Source organism: Seriola dumerili, unplaced genomic scaffold (genome assembly GCF_002260705.1).
Source record: "Seriola dumerili isolate Sdu_G_001 unplaced genomic scaffold, Sdu_1.0 BDQW01000668.1, whole genome shotgun sequence".
Lineage (NCBI taxonomy): Eukaryota > Metazoa > Chordata > Actinopteri > Carangiformes > Carangidae > Seriola > Seriola dumerili.
In genome coordinates, this window is record NW_019174923.1 from 1,979,767 (window position 1) to 2,001,027 (window position 21,261).

General features: G+C 39.5%; 1 protein-coding gene across 1 annotated transcript in view; it reads left to right on the forward strand.

The window, feature by feature from the left end:
- Window positions 1-13,161, forward strand: part of LOC111236462 (transmembrane protein 132C-like) — a 218,434-nt gene extending 205,273 nt beyond the window's left edge. The window contains exons 8-17 of the mRNA XM_022765196.1: window positions 3,512-3,575; window positions 3,851-3,982; window positions 4,870-4,947; window positions 7,687-7,749; window positions 8,416-8,544; window positions 11,075-11,203; window positions 11,387-11,686; window positions 11,868-12,142; window positions 12,534-12,736; window positions 12,800-13,161. Of these exons, the coding sequence (XP_022620917.1) occupies window positions 3,512-3,575; window positions 3,851-3,982; window positions 4,870-4,947; window positions 7,687-7,749; window positions 8,416-8,544; window positions 11,075-11,203; window positions 11,387-11,686; window positions 11,868-12,142; window positions 12,534-12,736; window positions 12,800-13,161 (1,735 nt within the window). The remainder of the gene's footprint in view (window positions 1-3,511; window positions 3,576-3,850; window positions 3,983-4,869; window positions 4,948-7,686; window positions 7,750-8,415; window positions 8,545-11,074; window positions 11,204-11,386; window positions 11,687-11,867; window positions 12,143-12,533; window positions 12,737-12,799) is intronic.
- The last annotated feature ends 8,100 nt before the right edge of the window (window positions 13,162-21,261 follow it).

Sequence of the window (21,261 nt, forward strand, 5' to 3'; positions counted from 1 at the left end):
CTATCTACTATCTGTGAGAGAGAAAAGAAATGAATGAAGCAAGGCAGAGTTTGAATGTGTGTGTGTCTGTGTGTGTGTGTGTGTGTGTGTGCGCGTGTGTGTGTGTGATATAGTGCTTATGGAATGGAGCAGTTGAGAGCACATATCATTCCGGCAAGTCTATAATTTCCTGTGAGGTCAAGGCCTCCCTGGCTATACTGATGACAACTATTATGGCTTTAGCATCATTGCCACTGAATGAAGCATTCAGTCACTTACACACACACACACTCTCTCAAACGTGAAATAATGCAGGTGGGTGGGTCAGTTACAGGATGTTGGTGTGCAAGTGTCAGTTTATATTCATACTATTGTGTGTATGCGCATGCAAGTGTTTGTCTATTGTTCTGTGTTTTTTTAAGTAGCGACGGTGGAACGGATGGCTACAGCGTGACATAGATTCTATCTCAACACTTCCCAGTGTTGCAGCCCAACTGTCAACTACGGGAGAACAACTGGTTTACCGTAGTAGACAGTTGGGCTGCAACGGTAGGAAGTGTCAAGAGAGAATCTACGTCATCCCCTCATGCTGTAGCGGTCCCTTTAACAGTTGCTGCTTAAAGTTCCTATTTCCTCATGAACTGCAGCCCTTACTTAAATAAAAAAAAATATTTTGATGCAGATCTAGATCCAAATTTACATGTATATAGTGACAAATTTAGATGACTATGGACATATAATGTGTACAACAGAGGCTTCATTTACATGAAAATAAATAATCAGGATACAAGCAGGTGCATTTTCATTTCCTGACTAATATGCCCAGTGAGTGGTGGGATATTGCAAGAATTACCATAGAAACACATGATACAACTATGAGTGCCAAACAGACAGCTTCTCGCGCACACCATTAGGCATATGGAGATGCCCATTACTGCCTGAGAATTAAACACAATGAATTGCTTACCTTGTGCAACAGAAGGCCCCTATTTCTCCAGTATCTTCTCAAGTGATGGCATTGAGGTCAGTTTCTAGGGGTTCAAGGGTTTGCAGCTTAGGTTGCATGCATGTGACAAGCATGTGATAAAAGTCTAACTTTTACAAGGGCAACATTTGTGATCACCATATACCAAAAGTGAGAATCTTTATAGAATTTGAGAAACTCTTACTTGAGTATGGAAAGCAGGACATTGCCTCATTTAGATACACAGCTCCCTACTTGAACTCAAATTAACAAGAGAAGTCACATTGGGGATATGTTTTTGTTGCTCAGGTTTTAATAACAGCCAACACGAATTGACTTGTAACATACACACTCAGTTGAAAATCAACTAAAATATGCATGTACCCTTTCCTTCTTAAGGTATAAAAAACCTTTTCCTACTGGTCTTTCTGTATGTCTTTTCTCTGTGCATGCATGCCTGAATGCTTCTGTACCTCTGTGTTTGATTGTGCATTTGTGTGTGTGTTAGTATGTGGGCGTCAGTGTGTGTATGCATGGTCATTTGTCTGTGTGTGTGTGTGTGTGTGTGTGTGTGTGTGTGTGTGTGTGTGTGTGTGCTTGTTGCTTCTATTCCCCATCTTGTCGTCTTCCTTCCATTCTGTTCTGCTAGGCCTATTTTTCAATTTCGCCAATTTCTGCTCAGATAGCCACCAACTAGTGTGCACTCACAGACACAAACACAGGCATGCACACACACACACAGACACACACCTCTATCTCCCCTAACCACTATCTCACAGAGTGAAACACAAGCACTATTAGGCACACACTCTCACACAGACACATACACTACTTGGACACTAGGAAATGGAAAAAAAAATTCCTGTAATATTACCTGGGTTTCACACTCCAGGACAGTTATAGGACACAGAAGCAGTCCTGTGTGTGTGTGTGTTCGTGAATGTATGATCCTGCGTGGGCCTGCCTCCATTTGTTGTTGTATAGATATTACACAGAGGGAGGCAAAGAAAAAATAATGTGTGTTTCTTTGTATGCGTCTGTGTATGAGAAAGAAAGATAGATCCTCAACTAGGAGCAAGGGAAAGAGGTTTTCTGTTTTAACACTGATAGTGCATTCAAAGCATTTTTGGATCTGTTTTATTTATTTATTTTGGGGGTGATTATTCAGCCTCCTCAGCTCTGGAATTACAACAGGTACATGCTTTTCATATTATTGTGTGTTTGAAAAAACAGGTAACAAAATAAGTTTTAAATCACATTATAGATTGGTTTCGAGTGAACTCTTTCAAAATAGTCTGTCTAGTTCTTTTCTTCCAATGGTGTTCATCATTATCTTGCTGTAGGATGAAGCCCTGACCAACCAATATGTCTTTCTTTGCTTTTTTCTCACCATTCTGATAGAACTATACAGTACTATTTCCAGCAATACAGTATTGTCCTGATAATGCACCAGAGAGTGTGTACCATTTGTTCCAACACTGCCTTTGTACAGACTGTATTGTTAAGGGCATATGTAGGAATTATTTGTGTTATCTTTCAAGGCTTCATTTACTACCATTGCTGCAGGAAAACTGTTTCTGCCCAGTTGGGGTAAGAGATGAAGAGGTGATTTTGACATTGCTATTGTGATGGAGAGACTAATTGGCCAGGATGAGTATGACTTCAGTCTTAGAGAGGTTTACTTTGAGTTGGCGTCCCTTCATCCATATGGATATGTCAGAGAGACAAGCTGAGATCTATGCAGAGACTGTCGGGTTGTCTTGCAGGAACGACAGGTATAGGTGGGTGTCATCTTCATAGCAGTAATATGAGAAGCCATGGACCCAAAGAGGTGGTGCATATTGCAAAGACAAGGGGTCCCAGTACCGATCCTTGGGGCACCCCTGTGGGTAGGGGATGGAATAAGGATTTTTGTCTTTGTCATGAAACGCTGAAGTTCACACAAGCTGTTCCTTTTTTTGTATCTTATATAAAAGCAGAAATAAAGATCCTGTAAGTCCTGAATCATTTTTATGAAAGTTCATCTGTCAAGAACAGCTGCTCGTCACTGTTGATACAACATATTCAGCACATATCACAACACATTTTGCTCTGGGTGGTGTCTTTTGATCGTACTATGTAACATCTATTTGTATGTTTCCCTTACACATGTAGCTATTTGAGAAGTCCCACTGTAGCATCTACACTTGTTTATGTGAACTGGGGGCTCCATTTATGAGGGAAATTAGTTTCTAAGAGAAGTTACAATAGTCTAGGTATACTCACTCACAACTTACTTGCAGTCACCAGTACCAAACAATGGAGTGCCAGTTATATCGTTTTTTCAACCAGGCATTCCAAGAAAAGCACATTGTACAACTACAGTGTTTTAAAAGTGTTACAGATGGATTAAAAACTGAAGTGTCTTTGGTTTGACTGAGAGTGTAACTTTGAGCAGAGATTACATTGTAAATTACCTGGAGCTGATTTCAAAGTATACAAGTGGCATTTAATTACCAGGTAATCTCACCCTCTGTTCCCTCGCGTTCTCACTTACCTCTTCTCTTCATTCACCTCTTGTCTTCCCAGACCTACCAGAGACAGTGAAGATGATGAGGATGATGAGAAGAAGGGCAAAGGCTGCACCCTACAGGTATTATGTGATTGCTTTTCATATCACAGTTTTAAAGTATTCTGTTATCCTTTTTTTTCCAATGCCAATATCCCAGAAAACAGTGAGCGCTGTCTTACTACATACTGGGAATGAAATGAGACTTACAGTGTGTAAAGTTTAGTTGGTTTAAGATACAGTGCAGTATTATGGTATATTATTTTTCCATTAGTTACTTCATGAACAATCAAAGTGATTTTGAGCCCATGTTATGTTTAAGAATTAGGATCTAATTTGCCTTTTTCTTGACCTTTCAGTACCAGTATGCCTTGGTGCGGGTCCTCACCCATTTTGTTGCAGAACCCTCTGACCCAGGAGGAGAGATGGTTTACATGTTGGGTGCAGACTGGCAAGCTGATATCACTCACTTGGTCCTGGACCAGCTAAAGGTAGCTATACACAAATACGCACATATGTTCACACACCCTTCATTGAAGGAATACTTTAACATTTGAGGAAAAAACATGTATTTGCTGTCTTCGGAGAGAGTGAGATGAGAAGAGTGATTAGATTCTCATGTCTTTGCATTATGAATCTAGAGCCAGGTGGTGATTAGCTTAGCTTAGCATTAAGACTGGCAGCAGGGTGGTAAAGCTGACCTAGCTCTCTCAGAAATAGGAATCAACACTTTGTATCTTGTTTTGTTTGATTGGTGCAAAAATAGGGACATTTTTAAGGGACTGTTTTTGTGTTTAAATGCTATAACTATTACTTGATGAATGACAGTTTTTCCTTGTATCCAGCACTTCTGTGCAGCATCGCCACCAGTTGCCTGACTAAATCACTGCATCTGGCTATTGTTTGCTGAGAAAAAGTTACACCTCATAACTTCAATTAAAACCATTCACTATTTTTACATTTTAATTTGTGTACTGATCATACAAGTGAGATACAGTGTGTTCATTTACTAGGCATGTTAATTGGGTGTATTGAGTTTTAGAGATGCTGTTGGTGTGTTTTTGAACTTTTGAGAGAACCTGGCAGGCTGTTTCTCCTGCTTCCAGTCTTTATGCTCAGCTAAGATAATCACATCCTGCCTCTTTCTCCATATTTAACGGTATCAGTAAGCTAGAATTTTTTTTTCTCTAAGTGTTGAACTATACAGCCTCTTGAACTTTTCCTGTTAGGACGGATGTTTGACTGTTGAATAATAGCTTAAAGTAGCAGTTTTCTGTAGTACTAATCCAAGATAAATGCACAAAAGCCTAAAAGATATATTATAAATGTAATAATCAAACTTGGAGTTGAAACTGGCAGCTGTCTCTGTGCTCCACAGGTGGAAGATCCTCGCATTGCCAGACTGATAGATGGACGAATTTTGATAGGGCGGGACTTGGGGATCACCACTATACAGGTACGTACCCTCTGTTCTACTCTCAAGACTATACAAGTAATCCAGTCTGTTCTCTTGTTCATTATTTTGAACTATTCTAGTTGTTAATAACATCCCAAACCACAAAACAACCCATTCTCCTCACTGAAGCAGTCTAGAAATCACCCTCATATCCCAAACTGAGAACGAAACATAAAATATATAATGAAATGATCCAAAAAATATTGTGTGATGTTAGAGTTTGCCACTTTCATTCCACTTTTAATATAAAGTTTGGAGAGTGACCACTTTCTGGTGGGAAACATTGACTAAGTACAAAGCATTCCAGAATTGGATTTTAAGGATTCACTCTCAAAACACTCAAAAACGACTGTATTTACCACTTGTTGGACAACCAGTGTAGAGAAAGACGGTTGGAAATGTATGATTATGTGAAGCACAGTATAATTTGCCAACTCACGTTGCAGCCATAAGCACTCCAGTGATGTAAACATTATCCTCTCTCTCTTCCTCTTCTCTTGCAGTTATAAGCCTCGCCTGCCAGCTCGTTACACAATTAGCCACAATTAACTGTCGGATTTGGCCCTGACATCTCAGTGTGATGTTCAGAAATTACACACAGACACACACTCGCATTGGCACACAGTGAACACACTCGTGCAGTTGCTGAATTCCAATAAGCCGGCCCATTGTGACTGAATGTGACAGTGGAGGACAGTCCTATGGCTTACTGTCTTACATTACTGGTATCCCGTTATATAGCAGAGCCAAGGCAAAACCACTAAATATGTCCCAGTCATAGTCAATGCAGTTTTTGTTATATTCTGCCCTATGATATTACACCCCCATCTTTCATATAACAATATCCCAACTATATATTTTTATGATTCAGAATCAAATTTCAAAATTTCATCCTCAGTGCTCACATTTGCATGATTGCTCTGTAAAATGTGTTTTTGTGTATGTGTGTGTGTGTGTGTGTTAGAAGTGGGTTGGTGTTGAGTTCAGTGCAGCAACTGGGGGATATCGGGGAACAGCTGAATGTGTGTTTGCATCCGTCTGACTGGGGACTGCTGCGTGCATGCACCCATACACAGACACAGACACAGACACACACTCGCACACACAAACACAAACACACAGATGCATGCATACAGACAGCTGTGCTCTGTTTGGGAGCCAGGAGAGAGAATTTACTCAGCATTTCCATCGAGATGCCAGAGTCGACAGCCGTCATTTGATAGTTTGACATTTCAATTTTACCCCCCAGCTCTGTCTCCTCGAGTCTTGCCTTTTCCTCTTCCTCTCCTCCCCTTCTCTCTTTCCCTCTCCTTTCTCCCTCCAAGTCTCTCTTTCTCGCCCTCTTATTCTCTGTCTGTCTTGACGAGCAATCCCAGAGCCGTCAATCATTGCATTTTGTTACCTCGCTAAGGGCGGGATTGAGTTTGACGCCCCGATTCGTTCAGTGAGAGATTTTCTTTGTACACCAATCAGATCTGTCTGTCCTCCTGTCGCCGGGCGGAGTAGTACACTGCAACACAGGGCTCCTAATCTCTATCACTGTCTGTCTGCTGCTCCCTCTTTCCATCTGTACCCCAATCTCTTTTGCGCTCCGTCTTTCTGCCCCCTGTCACTTTCTGTCCTCTTCTATTTGTCATTGTCTCTCTCTCTCTGACACCTACTCCATTTATTTCTCTCTCGCTCGCTCGCCATTTCTCACTTACACACTCTCTTTTCATCCACTCTCTTTAAGTTCTTTAGTTTTGGCCTTTTGCTTTGTTTATGCTAAGTTTTCTTAGTTGAATGTTGACACAGTGGAGCACAGCTGGCAGGCAGATGGGAACACTGTGTGTGTGTGTTAGTGTGTGTGTGTGTGCGTGCTTGCGTGCGTGCGTGTGTGCGTGCGTGCGTGCGTGCGTGTGCGTGTGTGTGTGCTCCTATTACTTAGTGTGTTACATTGTGTCAGGGATGTGAAATGACAGCAGCAGTGTTTCCAAACCAGCATTTTCTTTACACAGAAAATACCAGTTATCGCCATGTGAGTTGAAGACGTGGTAAAAAACATCCTGTGCAGAGTAAAGACAAAACGGACTCGATGAGCCTGTGTGTGTGTGTGTATGTGTGTGTGTGTGTGTGTGTTTTGTATTTCCATAACTTTAACAGATACTGTCAGTCTATGTGGCCCAAAGCACTGCGGTGTTAACCGGCTCTCACTGCTCCTCTGTCAGTGTTAAACACATCACTGCCACCTTAAGGCAATAATCACTGAGACAACAAAAGCTTTTTTCATGCACTTCTCTCCTTTACGCTCTCCTAGACTTTCCTATATTAAACCTGTGCTTGCTAATTTTCTCCACTTTGTGCTTTTTTGTAACATTTTGAGACACAAGCTGTCGTTCCATTACCTGTCAAACTAACAGCCTGTCAGTCATGTGATGTCTTTATGCTTGGATTTTACAGTTGCTGAAAACAACTGTGTTGTGTAGGATTTTTCCCTGGAAAGACCCACCAGACACTGAGTGTTAGAGCACGAAATGTACAGCCGTCACAGAGTGCAAATTTTTAATGAAAGCTTTTAGGAATTTACCTTTTGATGAAATTGCTTTTGTGCATATGTAGACTCTTCTCCAACTCTAATAAAGCAGATTAATTTCAGGTTGTGAAAACCTCTGTAGGTTTTCAACTTCATTTAAATTTGAACATCATGTAATTTCACAACTATTCATGTATATATGTTTTTTTTTTTATCTTTCATTGCAGGTTCTTTCCCCGCTGTCTGACTCTATACTTGCAGAGAAGACTGTGACCGTGTTGGATGACAAGGTAGAATAGCTACACTGCTTTATTTAATGTATTTGGGATGTAGGTCCATTTTATTGGCACTTACTATGATTGTGTGTTCTTAAATCCCATCGTGCACATCGCTGGTTATACGAGGGGACAGTGTTGATCTTAATAGTCTAAAAATGAGCAGAAACAACATCCACAGTGGCTCAAAGAGTAAGTAAATACATGTTTATTAGGGCAGTCCCTGTGGACACTGAAGCCACAGAGCTCAAACTGAGCAGTACAGTATAAGGCCATGGTGTGATATAACAAGGCATAAGAAAGGTAATGTGATTTGTTAGCTTTTATAAGATCAGCCATTAAGGTTCATTTAAGATTTTACTTTTATACTGTCTTAAAATTGTCTTTTCTAAACATTGTTTGCCTTCATTTTAATTTTGCCACTGCACTATACTTTATTACTGCTTCAATTGTCTAATTTCCCCACAGAGTTTATCAAAATTTCATTATATATTTCTACACCACCGTGATAATGATTTACTTTCAGTTCTTTTTACATACAAATAAATCCAAACCTCGTCTCTTAAACAACTATCCCTTCCTTCTCCTTTCTAGCCACTAGAACGGGCTCAAATAAGTCAAATTCAAACTTTTTCATTCACTGCCTCTGTGAGTGATCTACAGTTTCTCTTGTTTGTCTAGGTCACTATCACAGACCTGGGAGTCCAGCTGGTTGCATCTCTGTCCCTCAGTATGACAGCGAGTCCTGGAAATTACCAGGCTATCCAGCTAACGACCACAGCTACAGACCTGCTACACACACCAAAACAGGTAGGAGATAATATAGGTACACACACAAACACACACACACACACAAATACATAGGTCCAAATATTTACATCTCTGCAAGATATCATAGAGTTTTATTTATCACATTGTCAGAATGCAGCTCGCACATGTAGACACATGATAAACATACATAAACACCTCACTGCCTTTGGGTTTGTATCTCTCACACACACACACACACACACACATACACACCCACACACACGTACAAAGTCTTACTATATTTGCTATTGCTATATTTTTGTGGGGATTTGTCATTGAGATAATGTATTCCCTAATCAATTGGCCAAACCTTAACCACACACACACACAGACACACACACAAACTAACTGATGGACTACATCTTAAGCTGTTCCCATCTCTATGGTAATACCCCCAAGGGTGTAATCATAGATCTTAAACAGTAATTCTGTGCTGCGGACATCATATCGCTGCTATCTCATCCATAATCAGTTTCTAATTAGGAGTGCGTAACTTCCAGGCTGTAGCGCTCCTTGGCTACAGTTACAACCACCTAAAGGTCTACAGTAGGACAGTATGCTTTTAGTTTTTTTTTTTTTTAAAGACAGCCCAGGCCTCAAATACAATCCAATTAAAAAAAAATACAAATGTATTGTTAACTCATGCCAAATAATGGCAATTCATTTTTCAGTTAGTTTTGTGAAAATGTTCAATTAAAATCCCAATTGAAACTACATGTGTAATACATGACCAACAGAATTATAATTACAATTAAATATAATAACAATATTTCATTTTAATTATTATTTTAATTGTCCTTTTTCTAATTATCTTTTCTATTGCTCCCTGTCACAGTATATAAGGATCCACTGTCTGCAAAAAAACACTCTCATACAAACACCTAGAAACTATACACACTCACCATGCATACTATATTGGGAGACTACCATGTTACAAGCTGTTCCTGACTCTCTAATCACATTGCCAAGGGTTATTTTATCACACTATCTCAAGCTATTATCCCTCACACTCTCTCTTTCCCCCCAGCTTCCCTTCTCCCTCCTTTTCTTTTCCTTTTTTTTTAATCAAACAATACCCCACGTTATAATTTCTATCCAAGGGCTAATTGGACGAGAGGCAGCTCATTACGATGAAAATATAGATCTGATCCTGCGTTTTATTCAAACATTATCTACGCCATTCACCATTACCTGTGGAAAAATGACGCGGCTTTGAAGAGGGAGAGTAAGATGGAGAACGAAATTGAGTAAAAATGGGTGAAAAGTAGAAGACTGGAGGAAAAAGAGGGGAGGGAGGGGGTAAGTGAGTGTAGGAGGCATGGGAAAATAAGAATTTGATGTGAAAATAAAAGTAGGGAAAGAGATAAAGTGTTATTCCTCACGTTGGAGCTTAATTACGTTTGTAGGGAGGTATTTGTTGTGTTATACCTACACAATCTTTTCTGTGTTCTGATTAAAGAAAGCAACGGGTTCTATCGAGGGAAATTAGTGAAGGCAGGATCACTTAAAGACAAGCAGAGAAAAATACACTCTCTGCTCAACTGTTTTTATTTATGGAAGAGCTGCTGCTAGAAGAAGACGGGAAAAAAAACATTATTTTCTAAGTCTTTGACCTAATTGTATTGGAAGACATGGTCAATGTTGTTTCCATTGTGTTAAAGATGCATACAGCTGAATCAATAAAATAAATAAATAAATAAATAAAAAAGATAAACATCACACTGTCAAGCTACTAAGGCCAATAAATAACTTTTCCTCATATACTGTCAGAAAATCAGGTTTGAAAATAGAATATTTAAATTAAAAACCATCAGGGAGGGATCTGTACTTTAACCTGATTAATGTAAATATCCTTTTGGTTATTTTATGTCTTTCTGTATGAAAAACCAAAAACTCAAACCTGCATTAATGAAGTTTTTGGTCTCTTGGGGTCATTTAGACAAGCTCTATGAACCAGTAAAGTGATTATGGCAAATGTGTTGAATGAAGAATTTAAGACAAATAATCACTACTAAATCCTAAATGCAGCTAACTTTGTCTGTTTTTTTTCTGATGCTGAGCAGGAAGCATAGATTGGAGAGTTTAGTAGAGCTTTTCTGCTAAGAACAGCTGCCTGCATCTGGAGACACTGGCGAGAGTAGTAAATAAAGCTGTCATATGAGTCATAGTCATATGACGCTGTGTTCATATAAAAATATCACTTAGTGCAGCTTTAAATACCGGATCACTGGAATAAATCTGGATGGGAAAGTGACATTTCAGCTTGCTTTCTGCCCTGTGCAAGTAAACATTTATCAGTGACACAGGTATCCCTCACAGATCATGATCATCGCTCTAAACTCTAGCAGATGTGTCAAAGTATCACATGGACAATCATGTAACAAGGAAATCTGTGGGACTGATCAATAGTACTTGATCACCTACTGTATATACAAAAGGTTTTCATGTAGACCGTAAGTATAAATGTATAGATGGTTTCCTTTGAGTGATCTCTTTGTATTGATTTGTTTTGGTGTTTTGTCTCATTCAGGAAGCTGCGATCAGTGCATGGATCCAGTACAGTGACGGCTCAGTGACTCCGCTTGATATTTATGATCCCAAGGACTTCCTCCTCTCAGCTGTCTCATTGGATGAGAGTGTCATCTCCATAACCAATCAGGTACAGGCAGCTTCCCTTACTTGATCAGATGTGTGAAGTCAAAGTTTTGTAGGATGCTAGAAATCTTACTATGAAAATGTTAGAGAAAGTATAAAATAGACATTTGCAGATTATGCTGTCCAAAACATGACTTAACCACAGGCCCATGGGTTTGTTCGTTTTCACATTGTCTCTGTCAATTAGGAACAGCACTGGCCAATTGTGGTAGCAGAAGCTGAGGGACAGGGCCCACTGGTTCGCGTAGAGATGGTCATTTCTGAGACCTGTCAGAAGTCCAAAAGGAAGAGCGTGCTGGCATCTGGAGTTGGCAACGTGTTAGTGAAGTTTGGAGCAAAGAGCGAGGAAAGAGGGGAGACGGGAAGAGGTGGGCAGGAGGACGGAGGAGGGATGGACAACAGCACCAGCGAGCACCGAACAAAGGACGGAGGAGAGTGGAAGTCCAACAGTGCAGCCGTGGATCGAGAGGAAGGAGCCATGAGGAAGGTGGGAAGAAACAATGAATGAATGGATGAATGTGCAGAGTTGTTGTTGGGATATTTTCCTTAAACAATACATCATCATCATCATATAATATCACCGTATTCTTGCGTGATTCAATGGAATGAGAATGACATTTACATAAATAAAAACAAAATATGTGCATGTGTCAATTTCCTCTCACCAGGTTAGCACAACAACCAAGAGCACAGTCACCCATCGTGCTTCAGGTGGTAAAGCTGCCAATGGAGGCAGCAGCAGCAGCCGAGGCAGTGGCCCAGGCCAAGCAGGAGATTACAGTAGCTACCCAGCACAAGTTGAAGTACCAGGGACCGGGGACAGTGAGCTGAGCCACACCACCAGAGGCCTGTCCGATCTGGAGATTGGGATGTATGCCCTCCTGGGGGTTTTCTGTCTGGCAATACTGGTCTTCCTCATCAACTGTGTCAGCTTTGCTTTCAGGTAAAACACTGGAAAAATCTATTATTTGTATAATATGAGCTCAGCATGCAAGCAAGTGTCTTTTTAGGTTAAATTAAAAGACCTTCACCATGGTTGAGAATCTTCATAGTGTGAACCATTATGTGACCCTGAAAGGCCTGTGTACCAAATGCTGGGATATGCTCCAGCCCCCCGCGACGAGCGGAAGAAAATGGATGGATGGATGGATGGATGTTCAATCTGATAGTTTTGGTCCAAATATATATTGCATGTAGCTTTGACCAAATATTGATGCTGTACATCTTTCCACTATGTGAATAAAGGGATATCCATTATGAATATTATAGCCTAATATTACACACACTCAAAATCGTTCTTCAGTAGTAGGCTAATTATCATCCTTTGTCTGCAGATACCGTCACAAGCAAGTCCCCGTTCTGGAGACAGGTGGCAACATGAACCACGCCCACGACTGGGTGTGGCTTGGAAACGAAGCTGACCTTTTAGCCGACCACTCTGACCAATGCCAGGGAGGGCTGCCAGATGAGTGCACCACCATCATTGACCGGAATGAAGGAGGATATGAGGAGAACAAGTACCTGCTGAACGGGGCCGGTAACACCTTGGTGATGGGCGTGGGCACAGGCATGGGCACTATTAGTGGGAGTGGTGGCACAGGTGGACACCGGGGCATCACCCACGGACAAACCTTACCCAGATCTGTCCCAGAACCGCATCAGTGCCTTTCAGCAATCACTACTGGTGGCAAAGATGCCACCGGCCAAGCGGAGCATCTGAATAATTCCCCCCGAGCCACGGCCGCCGCTGCAGTCGCAGCTGCCAAACGCAAACGCGTCAAGTTTACGTCTTTTGCCACTGTTCTGCCCAATGATAATTCGGGCGGGGGTGGCCCGTACACCAACTCCTCAGTCCTGGTGAGCAATGGGAGCGAGGATGACATCAAGTGGGTGTGTCAGGATATGGACCTGGGTCAATCTGAAATCAGAACCTACATGGAGAGGCTACAAGACAATCTGTGACTGATGGGAAAAAGACTGAGAAATGGAGGGGCAGAGGATGAGTGCAGGCGGGGGAGAATGGACAATGAGTACAATTCACCTGTAATGCCTTTGCAATGGATGAAGGGAGGGAAAATGGGAGGAATATGAGACCAGAAAAAGGGACACAAAGTGTGGCCAAGAGTATTGAACAGAGGAGGCTAAATTTTGCTCCTCTTAGGCTATGGGAAGCAAACTGTCATCACTAGCTCACACTGAAATCAATGGTAGCAAAAAATAAATAACATTTCAAGTTTATTTTATATTATTTATTCTGAAGATATTAGTGTAAAAATTATAAAATCACTATTGGTTATGAATGTTAATTTTCAGAGTTCCAGTAAAGCATTGAGCTATACAGTAAATTCAGGGTATGTTACTGGACTAACATTTTCAAGCCACTATACATTTAAACAAGGACAGCAAGGACTTACATCATATTGCCAACATTGACTGTGGCTGATGATTGATTATTCTAGAGATCTAGTATTAATATGCAAACCAACCAAGTCTGCTGAATCATCAGTGTCTCTGAAGAATAGGTGCACAGCAAAGATACAATCTGTTCTTGTTCTATTATGTGACCCATCTCCTTTTGGCATTGCTCATAAGTAAAATGTAACATGTAAAAAAAAAAATATATATATATATATATATATATACATATATATTCCAAGTACTCCAACTACAAATTCAGGCAATTTGCAGTGACCAGTAGGAGCTGCCATCCAGCACTGTATTCAGGCAATTCCTCAAACAGAATGTGTCAAGAGTTGGAAAATGGTATGTCACAAAAAAGACAGTTTCTCCCTTGGATCCAAGACAGAGGCATTTAATCTTGCACAATTACAAACATGAAAGGACATTAGCCATATTTGAGGCTTTTTCTCCCCGTATTCAGAACCAATCCTATCACCCCCCCTGGCCCCCTTCTCCGTGTCTGTGACTGGACAGCAGTAGAAACTTTGTGAACTAAAGTACGCAGTGAAATACTGTGAAATACTGTCTGTAAACTAAAATGGGACAGACCGAGATGTCTCATATAAAAAGGAGGCTGCTTGGGCTTTGCAAAGCCTGACGGAACACTCAGTGCTGAGGATTATTTAAAATAGAAACCATGTAGGCTTCAACACAGACCAGAGTACCTACAGTGATATACATGGAGCTAACAGGATATTCTGAATGACATTACAATACAAATGAAAATGGAGCGACTCTCTTTAGATATGGGTTCATGAAACATGTTTGTTCCTGCTGAACTCTTCTTATATATATTTTTTTCCCTTTTTGTTTGTCCTTTTTTGATAAATAGAATGTTTTTATTATGTTTTTCCTTATGATTGTTTTCCTCATTTGGGAAGATATTAATTGTAGCTTTTTATTTCAGAGATTTATTAAGATTTTAAGGATATATGATTCTTTTTTTTTCCTCTAGAGATCTATTTATTTAAATTAACATTTGAGAGGGTGAGGAATGGAAGAAAGGGCCAAGGGCAAAGACTGAAAGCTAAAGACCTGCTGGTGAATGATAGCACATACAGTAAGAGAGTAAGGAAGGAAGAAGACGGAACAGGCAGAGGTTGCCTCACCTTCGTTAAGCTCAGGTGACGAGTCATGAAGAACTGACAATTAAAAAAAAAAAGGAGAACTGTAAGATTGTCAAGACTGCAATATTTATTTATAAATGTGTTCCTGTTTCAGAGTACACTGTATGTTGTAAATAAATAAACATGCTTCAAAGTGCTTGTGAATAAGATTGCAGGTCACTAGCCAACAACATGGTGATATTTTGTACATTTTATGGTGCAAATATGGTACACAATACTATCTACCACCACAATGTGAAAGTGATTATTATTGGTTCTTATTGGTTCTTTTTTCTAAAGATGTTCCTGTCTTTGTTTGAAGTATTGAATGAGTTCTTGTCTTTGTACAGGGTAGGAATCAGTTTACCTCCATAATGAGATGTTAAAATGGAGGCAATCCATCTTTGTATCACACTCAAAATTGCTTAAGGACGGTGAGTCAGTGAGATCCACTTCAAGAAAGAAAACCAAATCAAATGTGAGGATGTTTACCAGTGGGCAAGTCCAAGGGAAATCAGAAGGCAGAATCTGGATTACTGCCGAAAACTAAGCATCTCTATTCTCAATCATTTGTTGAGCAAGAAACATAATTTAAAAAAATGCACATTGAAATCACAACCCATGTTATTGGGTCTAAAACAGACAGAAGAGAGGATAGAAAGAAAAGAGAGTTTGGATAAACAGATAAGAGACCTGAGCTGACTCCAAATGGGGGAACTAAATGGGCTGCACAGCCTCCACCAAAGCAATAGATATTTTTGACTAATGATGGCGACTATAGTGTATTTTCTGGACACATTACACATTACTTCATCTTGCCTACTCTAACGTAGCAACGAGACTGCTGTGAAAGGACGAGTCACACAGGTACAAGTTCAATAGCTTAAGGTATAAGTGTAGCAATGTTCTCAGATGAAAAACCTTTTGACTCTTAACATGCTAGAACTGTGAGTTTAATTATACTTTACAGCCTGTGAGACCTATTCTACCTGTTGTATAATTTTAAAACTGTATGGATGTCAACTAAAAAAAAAAATAGATTAAGAAGTTTAGTTTTGAGAGATTCTTTTTCGGGGGTGTTGCTGCTTTTATTTGATATGAGAGAAGGACAAATCTACACCATGTGTAACCACTGTGGAGGGACTGCAACTTACTGCCTGCTTACTACACTACTGCTGAATTTTGGCTCAGTTCCCTAGAGGAGTTGTTTTGAAAGTATAAATGTTTGGCTTCTTTGCAGCTGTCAGAGGGTTACACAGAAAGGCCAGGATTATTAGTTGTTTGTAACTAAAGAGTAAAGGTTTATGTCTTTATTTATGCTAATTTGGTTTTTAGCAGTAAGATCAAACAGATCATTTTTGACATCGATACCTCTAAGTGTAGAGATGAGATTTGTTTTTTACTTAATGTATTTCATTTTTTCCACATTCTTCTCAGAGGCTGCTTCGCTAATATCTAGGGAAATGGATGCCTCATAGCTTCTGGCAATCCGACTCCAACAGAATTATGTTCATATTTAACCAACTTGCAATATAAGTGTTTAATCAGTGCAGGTAGTGGTATGATGTTCCTACAGCAACAAGGAAAAGTAGGGGTGTGGCAGTAATGGAGGTGACTGTGCATATGCTCAGTTCAGACTTTCAATGAACATTTCATTTCTTCCTAAACTTATTTTACTAATGCAAAACAGTTTCATATGAATGTCATATGGTTTTGAAATAGATCTGGATTCAGCCTTATTATATACATTTGGTTGGCATTGTGTCTACAAAGCATCTGCATATATGGTGCTCTTACTTTCTGAGAGAAAACAAGGAGACCTTAATTTCAGACAATGGTTTTACATTATTAGCCACTTTTGATGTCTCCTCCATCCATCCAGTAGTTATACCACTTTAGCCAATCCCAGCTAACATTGGATGAAAGGCAGCCCTGGACAGGTCACCAGTCTATCACAGGGTGTAGATGTCTCCTGTCACACCCTGTTATACTGTGATTATACTACCTTAGAAGTTATGCATACTGTAACACACATCTCCCAGCCAATTTGTTTTTAGACCAATGCGTGTAACGTCTAACGGCAGAAATTCGGAAAGCCATTTTCTAAACAACTCCTCTCGGGTGAAGCCAAAGCACAGCAGTAGTTCACTGGGTAAGCAGTAAACAACATGGGACTTCTACAGTGGTGACATCTGACTGTGGTGAGAAACCACTAAACCACTAAAAGACAAATATATACTCTCATAAGCAAAATACTTACATTCTTCAAATGGTGTTCAGTTGTTATGTAGTTAGAGTGGGAGGAACACATAAGCAGCAGTTGAATGTGCTACAGGTAGAAGAGGTGCTAGTGGACGACAGCCCTAAAAGTTTTTTTGTTTAATTTGTTTTCTTTTTGCTATTGTCATTGTTTAAACATGGTTCTTGGAGGCCAATAAAGACCCATAACCAAAACCTAACAGCCTGCTCCTTTGTCTTATAATACTCTTTCATTATTGAATCCCTTTTCATCCATATCAGTCAACTACAGCTTCCTTTTTGTGATTGTGTGGCATTTTGGCTCATATAACACCAAAAAAATACTTTTATTACAGTTCTGGTGTATCAACCTATCATGGAGATGGTATTGTACAGAGTACAGTCAGACTGGTAGATACAGTAGCTGGAGCTTGAGTCATCATCATTGTATGAGTAAGTGACATCGTGTTTATGAAATGCAACATAAAAAAAACAAACTGATTGTAATTATTTGAGAAGATAATCGTTTTTTTTCTTTTTAACATAAAAGTGAAAAATATCTATTTTGGCTATTTGACTCTGAAAAATTTAAAACAAACATGTAAACATGTATTTGGTGTCTTCTTGTGAAACTGTGAATACACAATAGGCCGTGTTAAAATAATGTAGCCTATATCCGAAATGTACAGAAAAGTTTATTTTATGAATAGTACATCTGATAGTTTTCATAAAAACTGTACTTAAAGTGACTGAACCTTTAGTAGTCCGTTATGACATGAAGAGCTACAACAGCAACAGATTTCACTGATTAACACACCTTCAGTAACAGAGGAGGAACTAATAAAATCACCTGGTGTCATCTTTGGGCTCAAACAGAACCTAAAGATGCCACCGCTGCATGTCTGGAACAATGCCTGTTGAATTGTGACTGACAGTTTTCAGAGCCTGGCAATACACTCTATCTGCAGCAGCAACATGGGAAATGATTTTGCCCATGACTGAGTTACTGTATTTAGCTTAGAAGTTCACCAGCAACTACAATATTGTCTTTTTTTTCCTTCTTTTTTTTGGTCACATTGTACAGATGAAGCGACTACTGTACCTCTGGGTACAACCGATCCTTGGAGATCCCTTGCTAAATTTGTCTGGGCTTTAATTGTCAAGTGTCTGTGAGCTGCTGCTTGGAGGCCCAGAGGGAGTCGTGATGATGGAGAGAGGCATTTACATCAAAACTTAATTAAGATAATGCTTTGTAGCCCACCAGATTGCCATGAATAAGTAGGCCTGTGAAACAAGATATCCATGATAAAGTTTACATTTGATCTTTAGTGCCTCCATCACCCCGTGGCATACAGCCCACCATCTCACAAAGTGTGGAAAGAAAAGCTGCATTGTGAAAAAAGGAGGAGTGTAGTTTTCCTTAAATACTGGCACAAATCATCATCTCTAATGAGATGCATCACAGTTGATGGGTTGTGGTCAGTCACACTTTCATCAGCTTGACCAGTTCTAAACAAATACATGAAAAATGCAACAGGCTCTGACTGCTGTGCTGATATTCTTGATGTCATTTAAGTCTCCTGAACTTTGGCTTTGTATTAAGTAGCAAGCTTTATTAAGCATGCCACTAACTGGAGCCACTGTGTACAAAGCCATGATACAGTGATGACATGACTGAATGTAGCCTGACTCTGTGCTGTGGATGGCATTCATCCGAAGCACAGACTGAATTTAAAGCCCAGGGGCATATGAAAGGCTTGTCCAGTTGGTGAGGAAATATGTGACAAGTGGGTTTTGACAAGCAAACAAAATTTATGCACATGTGCAAAAACTGTGTATTTGTTGATGTTGAATCTGTCAGTCACATCCGTGTATGACTCAGAGTCCACAGTTTGTCAGAAGGCTCTTGTCTGCTCATATAAAATGGTTCAAATGTTGTCAAATAATCCCAAATAGCAAGGAGGGGGGTTATCACGATACATGCAAATATTTGTATACACGTATATATATATATACACTGTATGTATAATATGTATAACTGGCAATGCAGTTTACTGCATGTACATGTAAATGTAGAAACATTATTTTCTGCCATGATCACACACTTACATCATTATAATGCTGTTGGGGAGCCACTGTAAACGCTCCTGGTGACATAATAGACACTGATAACACTGAATGCTAAATCATTAACAGATATAAAATGTAACTATTAGCATATTTGCCAAATTTTTCAAAGAAAGAATAAAACGGTGGCTGGGGAAGTTTTTCAGGAAGCCTAAAATTGAAAATGCAAACTGGAGAAGGGCTTGGCTTTTTACCTTATAAATACATATCAAAGAAGTCTAAGGAAGCACATTTCAAATTTTAGCCTAGTATATACCCTTGTAGCTGTCTTATTGCCAAATTTCCAGACATTGATATTTGTTGAACCCTTTTGTAAACATGATATGGGCTGGAAACAATTTCTCATCTATTTAAGGACTGAGAAGTATCCCAAAAGTTTTGGAAAGATCTTCTAGAGAGTCTCACTTTTTTTGGGCTTCTCACTCTCTCTACTCCTTTAACCTTAAGGATGTTATTTGTTACTATGATAATCCAAATGATGGCGCCCTGGAGTATCTGATTAACTTCATTATTCTATATGCAAAAATCTTTATTCACAGACAGAAAGTTGCAAAATCCTTCCCAAATTTTCTCTTGGAACTGAATTCTATACTCAAGTCACTTGATTTATTTAACAACAAATAGAGTAATAAGAAAATGATGGAGCTCTGACTGAATAATTTTATTTCTGTGTATTCATGTACCCCTGTGCCTTTTTTTCAAGGTCATTGTCTTTAAGCATTTATTTAATTTAACTTTATGCTATCCTCTTGTACTTGTGTCATTTACCTTGGTGTCACCTGATGAAAAAAAAGAGAGAAGAAAGGATAAACGCAATGGCTGCTGGGGAAAATTCAACATGGAGTAACTTCATGGCGCGCGGCCTGTACTGCTGAAAACTAAACGGGAGTGTTAGCTTGTTTTCTAGAGCTGCTACTAGCAGGTAACGTTACAGTGCTTTTTTAAAACTAGTTAGGTTTCTTCAGCAGTGATGGAGAGAGGACAAGAGAAGTTCTTTGAAGAGACAAACGGAGTTACATCACAGCTACATGGTATCAAATGAATATCGGGACCAAACTTCACCTTCGGAAAAGAAGAATGGCGGCTAATTTGACGTCGAGAAACGTGAGTCAGAAACACCACCCGTGTGTCTGTGTGTCTTTGCTCGCTGGTTTATTTTTTGGCTTTACTGGCTGAACTCTTTGCTGTGTGGTTGATGTTATGGGGGGAATATTATGTTCTGGACTGTTTTCGCTAATGCTGCTGTTTTACTGCTGCTACAGGGAGAAGCCCGCCGAGGCTTTCAGTGTTGTGTGGTTTTGCGTTTGACGGTTAAGACATCAGCTGATTGTGTGTGATTTGTGTGAGCTTGAGCAGACGGTCTTCTGGTTTCACGAAAGAATTGATTAATTCTTGATGTGTTTTAAGCTGTGTTGTACATTTAATCATTAACTTTGTGGTGAAGCTCAACTGGCTATTCAGATAACTCATGTAATTGATGCATTAATCGGTTGTTTTAGTGTTCAGTCATATCATAGTATCCTAGTATCAGCCTTATGGTACAGTGTACGTTTGAAGATGCAAAGGAAAGTTCTGCAGTTTATTTTTGGTGTGAAGTTGAAACTAATTGAATGTATCTTTGTTGCATCTCAATGGAACAAAGATACAAACACCTGAATTTGTTAACTTAATTGGTTAAGTATTTTCCTTCATACCTTACTACTCTAGATGACTTGACTTTTAAACCACACCACTGCTTTAATGAAGACTATAGTTTCAGAGTTAAGGATTGGTTCTCGACAGGACTCCCATGATAAATGTGAGTGCTCACAAGATGATATAGAATGATAAAACAGAAAATACAAATCTGCTTATTTTTTATATATTTGTGATATGGGGACAGATATTACCTCATTTAGTGTCTCATGTCAGTGGTGTTAAAGGACCAGTCTGGCCCTTGCATGTGAGGAGAGATGGATATGAATTTAGAAACAAAATGACAAAAAAAAGGATCTCTGACTAGCTAAGTGTATGAATGAATTGTGATTTCATGTCTTTATATCTATGGCAAATCAACAGCATTCCCTTTTCTCAAGTGCTCTGTGGGGGCGGACAATAAATAGAACAATTTTCAGAAAATGGGACTGAGCTA